The 8,519-nt window shown below is 37.3% G+C and overlaps 1 protein-coding gene across 1 annotated transcript in view; it reads right to left on the reverse strand.

Annotated features, from left to right (window-relative positions):
* Window positions 1-81: 81 nt before the first annotated feature.
* The window catches only part of LOC107678918 (tenascin-R-like), a 158,601-nt gene continuing 150,163 nt past the window's right edge, over window positions 82-8,519 (reverse strand). The window contains exons 18-21 of the mRNA XM_016474320.1: window positions 7,940-8,036; window positions 2,635-2,796; window positions 2,308-2,471; window positions 82-663 (exon numbers count right to left, since the gene is read on the reverse strand). Of these exons, the coding sequence (XP_016329806.1) occupies window positions 547-663; window positions 2,308-2,471; window positions 2,635-2,796; window positions 7,940-8,036 (540 nt within the window). The 3' untranslated portion in view covers window positions 82-546. The remainder of the gene's footprint in view (window positions 664-2,307; window positions 2,472-2,634; window positions 2,797-7,939; window positions 8,037-8,519) is intronic.

Genomic DNA, 8,519 nt, shown 5'->3' on the forward strand with positions numbered 1-8,519 from the left:
AGAGAAAGGAAAAATTGAAATGGCATCATATGACCCCTTTAATGTAAGTTTAAATATGAGATGAAAATACAAACAATAAAACAAATATTGTTGGCTTCAGGGTGCAGTAAATGCAAAATATAACACTGTAATGGGTCACATGAACATGAATCAAAACTGACCAAAAATCATTGTTACTTTTTTTACTAAGGTATTTCTCATCATTTATAAAAATATAAGCATCTCATTTTAACGGGCATTCATTTTCTTCTAAAATCTTTTATCTCAAAGGGAGAAATTATCTCTTTTCTTCACTTAATAATGAGGTTCCTTCCACAGGCCTCATACTGCACACATGCTAAAAATACCAAAGCTTACCTAGTCTTCAATCTCCCAGAACTGAACAAATAGCATTACGCATAAGAAAGTCACTGAACCTCAAGGTTTACAATTTACATCAGACATTCGTCCAAGGGATTTTGTCATTCAAAGATTTACATAAGTTTCACCACTCCTTCTGTCCTCCTCGTCCTATTTAAAAATAGAAACAGCTAGTAGGACGGTAGATTAATGGGTGGACCTCCTCCGTTTGCCACTGATGCTGCGGTAGTTGAAAGGTCTCATCTTCATCTCCACAAAAGGGATGGAAAACTCATGGCCTTTCCAGTGATACCAGTTTATACCCTGCAGAAGTCAAACACATAATGTCAATACACAAACAGTCATTTTAACTATGATCTCATTAGCATTCATACTTGATTATTAATCAAATATTCAGGTATTCATACATGAAGAGTGGTTCTAGCACATATACATTGTCATATGCATAGATAGACACCAATATTAAATTGTATTAGCATCTTAAATGAACTCTTATGTTCATACAAGAAGCATACAAATGTTTAAGCATCCAATGTGAGTCAAACAATATTGAATTTGAGGGACAGACAGATATTAAAATCCTAGCCAATACTGATAAGCCAACAATTCATTCCATTTAATTGCCGATAACTCATAAAAATACAACACTAATCACTTGTTTTAAACGCTTATTAAATGAACAGTGTTTCTAAAGATTAGTTTTAAGTGAGAGTAAGATGAAAGCAAGCATGAACAAACATGAACATTTAAATATTGACCAATACCTGTAAAACATGCAATCTCTAACATCAAGTAACTGACATTCAGTATTGTGCAACCTTACTGAATCCATAAGTTAATTTTATGGTCTTGTGATGGAATGGTACAACGAAACCATTTTGTCAATTTCAGTTTTGCCAGAAAAGTCTTAAAGATCTATACAATTTGTATATAAGCTATACATAAGTAAAATGTTTTTAGATGCTGCCAGTATGTTGATAATGTACATTGCAGTATCTATCAAAATACACAAAAACACTTGTGTACAATTTATGTACAACATTTCTGAGCAATTCAGTTTTATTGCCACTGAAATGCTCCACAAAGAACACCTCTCAAAAGAAAATTTTTCTTCTATGAATCTTTATTAGTTTTCAGAGTGTTAACCTCTGCTTTTATGAAAAAAAAAAATACCACAGATACCGATGGGAAATATGACCTTATCGGTTATAATAAGCTACACCAACCCCCTAACGCGTGTGAGAAAGCTGAAATGAAAGCAGACAGTTGAGACAACAGGACATGACACAATGCAATTGAGCAAGGACGGATGTAGACTATTTTCACCATTGGCCTGAGACTCTCACATATCAAGCTTTGTGTACTCAGTTAACTTCGAAATGCTTTTGCATGTTTCCTGTCTTTTCAACACCTGCCCTTGCAAACAAAACCACAAACAATGAGTCACAAAGCAGAAGGCCCTGTAGATGTAAGCTCAAATCGCTGAATTAAGATTGTAATCAAGGTAATAATTTCCTATGAGATTTTTCATGTGTAGGCAGTTTGTGCCTTCTTGTAATTCCATATACTGTATAGGTGGTGGAAACAACCAGTGTATTAAGGTGTTAAGGTCACATTAGGAAAATTTCGGGGGCAAAAAAAGGTCAGTTATCTATCATCAATAGTGTAGCGATCTTTGAAGCACAGCCCACACAGAAGCCACTTTCAAACCAAGCAGCTTTGTGTGGGTCAACATGGTGAATCTGCACAACCAACTTGAACTTGTTGCGAAATCTGCATGGGAAATCTTTCACCCTCACTCGATACTTCCAATCTCTAAGATTCCTATTGAAACAACTGTATTTTGCTCGCCAAATTTGCAGAACATTGATAAATGTGACTGAAATTTAAGGCTAATTATGTAGATATACCAGATTTCAATCCAGTGCTTAAGACTACCTGGCTTACCTGACTATGTCTGGACTCTCCGTATTTGCCGTTAAGGTTGGCCCGATGACAGTTTTTGTACCACCAGGCTCCCTTGTAGGACAATGCACAGTTGGTGACAGCGATATCATTGTCCTTGTCCTTGGTAGAGAAAGGTCTGCTCTGGTGGTAGCTTAGAGAGTCACCTGAAGTAAAACGAGAACATAATTACAACTAATAGGCTTAAATATCCAAAACCACTCTGAAGAGATCATCTCTGGGGTGTTTTAAATGATTAAATGAATCAAAAACAAGTTATTTCCCTATCAGTGTATGTAAAATGAATGCCCAATTGTCCTCCAGCCGCACCTGCAGTGCCATTATACTCTCCTATCCTCAGTTTGTAGAGGCTCTTGGAATCTCCAATGGAAAACCTGTCATAGTTGGCATATACAGACTCCAGGCCATCTTTCATGTCAATGCGGAGCTCGTAACGACCTTGAGCTGCAATCTTCTGAATGTTGTCCAATCCTGCATGGAAAAATGGGGGGAAAAAAAACATGTTCTACCATCCATTCCATCTCACCCCTGTGTTCCAGCCCCTTAACATGTGAAAATGTTGTCTTCAAATATGGTCCACACTGATAAGAGCCCATAATTTAATATAAAAGCGTTGCTCCTGTTTGGTGGTCCATCTCACTTTCTCTGACTCTTATATGTTGTGAAGATAAGTAGCAAAAGACTGTAGATAAACAGCCTGTTTATTGAAGATAATCAAATTTTCTGACTGTGCAGTGGAGAAACGTCTTGTCTGGCTAAAGACACAATCACTTTTTGATAGCGTAGATGACTCCTGATAATAAAACTTCATCCATTTCGTGAGTATCTACACGGATGTGCCGTAACTCTGAACTGTAGCTAAGCACTTAAACTCACTTCAGGATTTAATGCCACAGAATGAACCTGGGAATCAGAAAGGTGGTGAACTGTAACGGTGAGGGGAAGAGATCTGAATTACCAGACATGGTCAAAGAGCATATTTAAAGGCGGCCATTGTTGTAATGAGATTAGTTAAAAAAAAAAAAAAATCCTCATTAAATAGCAGCATGCACACCATTTCTTTTAGTGACCCAATCAGTACAATCTCAGCAAGAGAATGTGTTTTTACTTGATTAAAATCAGCCAGACATCACACAGCATGATATCTAAAATATTATAGAATCATATCACTTTTATCACCATTTTACTGCACTTTAACAGCACACAGCACATTTTTATTATCCCACTGGCACTGATTTAAGCATTAACCTAACAAAATTTTGTTAGATTTATGCTTAAAACAGGAATAGACTATTTTCCAAAGAAACAATCAACATAATAATAATAATAATAATAATAATGATAATAAAAGAATGAGTATAACCAATACAACATACAAAAATAATAATAATAAAAAAAAAAAAATAAATAAAAAAAAACAACAACAAAAAACAAAAACAAATCAAGATATTCTCTGAGAATGATTTTCCTTTTCTTACACAATTTTGCTTCTCAGGTAAATGTACTGCATCAGTGCTTATATATATATGTATATATATATATAATTTACTGTAAAACAAGATAAAAATAATGAGTAACAAAGATTTTTGGGGAGTAAAATGAACCATTTTAAACTATTTTATCACACTGGTTAATGAAGAACAGGCTGTACGCTTCTTATTAGTTTCCAAGCAGAAACTGAAAATATACATAAAATTAGTTCTGTGTCCTCTGAGGAAAAAAACTCTAATTTTCAAATGCATTGCAAAGAAAATAGCTTTTTTTTTTTAAATCAGTTCATGAAGGCTGCATTGAAATCTCCTGGAACAGAATAGTGGAGTCTATTACTTTTCAGAATGACTTTGTGCCTTCTTCCATAACACCATATCTCTATAGTACTGTCCTATTTGCATGGTTGAACTCCAGCCCCATCACCTAAATACACCATTCAGGAGTAACCGAGTGTCATGACCAAATGAGGAACTATAAGGAAAGCCCAAGGACCATGCAGAAGTGAGAAGCACCATGGGAACACAGACGTGCTCTCTACTTTGGAAGCTTGAACGGAGCAGGGCAGCAACTTTTGTGTCTGCCAGGTTGTGTGATTGATGAACAGACAGTGTTTGCGGGGGATGTAGGGCTGTAGTTTGTAGCTAAAAAAGAAAGGTGCATGATCCTTCAGAAATCATTCTAAAATGCTGATTTGGTGTTCAAGAAACATTTCTTATTATTGTCAGTGTTGAAAATGGATGTGCTGCTTAATATTTGTGTGTAAACCATGATTTTTTTTTTCTTTGATTAACAGAAAGTTCAAAGGAAATAAAGTAAAAATCTTTTGTAACATTATAAATGCCTTTACTGTCACTTTTGATCAATTACATTCATCCCTGCTGAATAAAAGTATTAATTTCTAAAAAATAAATAAATAAAATACAATAAAATAAAAAATAATGACCCCAAACTGTTGAATAGTCGGGTATATCAACCCGAAATTTCAGGAAATTCAACCCACAAATAACAGAAAAATAAAACAGCCAGTTGTCATTTTATATGGAACTTGATGGGCACAAACAAAATTAAGATTTTTTAAAAAATGAATAAGTCTGGCACCATTACAAAAACAGCTTCACATTACATAACAGCTAGGTTGAAAAGCCAAAGACACAAGAAGTTGTGATACCATAAATGGCCATAAATAACCTACAGTTAGCAAACATGATACTGAACACTAGATAAGCCCTAACAAGCAATCAAAATCCCAATCCCCTAATATCTTTAAATCAAAGACCTTCTGAAATAGCATAGACTGGGGCAGCATGCCCTTTAAGAAGAGAAGCAGTGAAGGGGTGCTCTTCTTTAATAAGCAGCTGAGAAGAGCAGCATGCCACTTTAATGCAGTACAGCATATGGTCAATACCCGAAGTTTAGGCAACAGCATGTTGCCCTATCCAGATAATAGTTAGCATTAATAACACCTTTATTAGCAAAATCTACATACTGCAAGTTAAGTATCAAGCACATTACCGATACACTGTATAGCTTTAAGCAACAGCATATCACAGACTTAAACACAGCTTGATGGAAATAATCATACATATAGGATGTGTTTAATGAAACAGCATCCTCAATACTAGATGAGCCTTAAGCAGCAAGCCTGTTTCATATCAGACAGTCTTAAACAGATTTAAAAACAAGCCTCAGCTGTGGTAAGTTTAACTGGGTAACGTTAATGTTACCAGTGTGTCAAAATACAACCAATAAGCCTAAAGCAACAGCGTGCCTAACAAACCAACATGTTACTGAACAACTAGCCTTAAACAACGAGCAATATTTGACAATAGCATATTTGCCAACATAGCATGAAGCAATGAGAATGAAATAATAAACTTAGCAAGGAATGCCACGATAGGTGTCGTATTCCTATAGGTAGATGTGATCAGCTGAGAATCAGCTGATGCAAGCTTGACTCACGTGACCTGCCAGAACTAACGCTAACGCTTAATTTCTGTCAGGACCACTATCGTCAAAATGATTGACACTTGACACTCAATTCACAAATGAGCAGCGAGAGCAGCAATAACCCCTTGGGTAAACAGGACAGAACAGAATGCAGATATCATTAATGTTCTTACTGACATTTTAGTGACTGATTCAACAAGGAATATTAGAAAGCCAAGTCCTGACTGTGAAGAAAGGAGGAGTTGGGTATGGAGGAGGGTAATTTGCTCCTGAGCAAGCGATAAAGCTGTTGAATAATACTGAATAGACCTTATACAGGAATGCTGTGATAGCTGTCGTATTCCTATAGGTAGACGTGGATCAGCTGACAGTCAGCTGATGCAAGCTTGACTCACGTAACCTGCCAGAACTAATGCTACGCTTGATTTCTCTCAGGACTACTATCGTCAAAATGATTGACACTTTGCATAGTTTGGAATTGGTGGTATGGTTCAGTTCTGGGTAAAAACTCCCCGATCATCCATGTAGCTTGTCATGAATGAGCAGCGAGAGCAGCAATAACTCCCCAAACAAACCATAGGCTGACACCCCCCAACCACAAACTGATGGCAAATCTGAAAGGAGAAGCATGTCCTTCTGAAACCACAGAGGCTGGGGCAGCATGCCCCTTACAGGAGGAGAGTAGCAGCAAAAGGGGGTGCTCTTCTTTATTAAGTGGCTGAGAAGAGCAGCATGCCCCTTTAATGCAGTACCTGAAAAGAGTAAGCAACAAGCATATGGTCAATACCAGAAGTTTAAGCAACAAGCATGTTGCCCTTACCCAGATGGTGTTTTAGCATTTGAATAACATCCTTTAGTAGTGAAATGTACATACTGTGTGTTAAAGGTGCACTAAGTGATTTTTGAAAAACGCTTTTGACCACTGTGTCGGACCGAGTCCCAAAACAAACTCGCAGTCAATCAGCAGTAAGGGGCGTGTCTAGTAATGATAGGGAGAAGAGCGCACTCAGTGAGTGGTGCACAGGACGGATATTAGCAGATCGACTATAGATAGCGAGAGATGGCAGATAAAAAAAGAGGAACATTTCGGAGGAACAAAACATTAAAAAGTAGGGTTAAGATCAGGCAAGAGGTAGTACCGCGTAAATATTGGAGCAGCTTCCAACAGTCTAGAGAACTCAAGGAGCGGAAGGGAATCGGACGCCGAGATTGCTTTGTTGCTTTGTTTCTTCGAGGTTAATAATACAGAATAGACCTTATAGGAATGCCGTGATAGGCATCGTATTCCAATACGTAGACGTGGATCAGCTGAGAGTCAGCTGATGCAAGCTTATTGACTCAAGTGACCCGCCAGAACTAACACTACGCTTGATTTACATATATTATCCATGCATAAATGTCTGCAGAGGCATAATTTGTAGTGTTTACTTTTTATCTGTAATTGAGGCAATGCTTTGAAATCCGAGCACAAATGCTATTTTTTCCCCTGATTTTTAATGAATATAATTATAGCTTTCTAATAATATTAATGCATCAGGGATAAAAAAGCAAAGGGACTCTATTGTTTTCCATCAAACTGGATTTTGATGAAAATAATTACCATATCATTTAAATAGAATCTGAAAGCTCAGAGTCACCATGACAGACTGAGGGGTCCGGGAAGCACAGAGACCATACAAACACAAGATACTGTATGAGGGAAGGCACATGGAAATTTTCAAAGGATGGTGATTTGATGCAGCCTCACACAGTGCTAGAAGACTTTGTGTTATTTTCATCTTTATTCAGAGCAGCACCACACTGTCTCTCATTTGAAAGTGTGATCCGTATAATTCAAGTAAATAGGCGAGTTATACAGTGTCCCTGAAGCAAGTAAGGGTTGAGTACTAGTATAAAGTTATAAATGGCTTCCCAAAATGCCTATCTAATATTTAAATAAAGAAACCTTCTCATTGCTAGTCAAGATCACTCATCACTGAGTTACATTTCCAGGACTGAAGCTTCAATAAAACTCAGACATTTGCGAGAAAGTGCTGACCAAATTTAGATCAGCCTGAAGAGATTAATGGGGCCTTAAACGAGTATATTTTTTAATGGGTCATCACGTAGCAGCTTTTTTCCCCAGACAGCTCTAACTGCTCTGTCTATAATTCAAGTGTATTTCACGTCTTCTCACCGAGCCAGAATTCATCCTCCAGGTTGCCAAAGCCGATCTTGTAGTCACTCCACTTCCTGGAGAAATCAGTCAAACCGTTCTGACGTCGCTGGAACATCTGAAACACAATTAGCAGAGGTACAGCTGCCACACAACACTCTACACCAATTAAATATAATGCATTTAGGGCAATATTGAGCACATGAATGGCAATTTATCCCAACAGTGTCATTTTACTTTGGGATGATGACATCTGCAAAAGAGGCAGCTGTGTTGACAGTCATGACCAGTAAAGAGCATGTTGAAAAGACCAGAATGGGCAATCACCAGAATGCGTTGTGTTTCAAATACTGGTCTCTGGTGTGGGATGCAGGCAGGGTCCAAAATTTACACTTGTTAGGTGCCAAAGGCAATTATAGATTTTTGCCTATTGGCTGCTAACTTTATTAGGAAAGACAGTATTACATGTTTTAAGTTGAATAGTAAAATCGATAGTCTGACTTTTGCTGATGTAAGTAGCGTTCCGTGGGTATAGAAAAGAATCACCCCCTTTAAAATAGTCACATTTTGTTGCTTTGCAGCCTGAAATGAAGATGGACAC

This window comes from Sinocyclocheilus anshuiensis, unplaced genomic scaffold, assembly GCF_001515605.1.
Source record: "Sinocyclocheilus anshuiensis isolate Anshui unplaced genomic scaffold, SAMN03320099.WGS_v1.1 scaffold1576, whole genome shotgun sequence".
Taxonomy (NCBI): Eukaryota; Metazoa; Chordata; class Actinopteri; order Cypriniformes; family Cyprinidae; genus Sinocyclocheilus; species Sinocyclocheilus anshuiensis.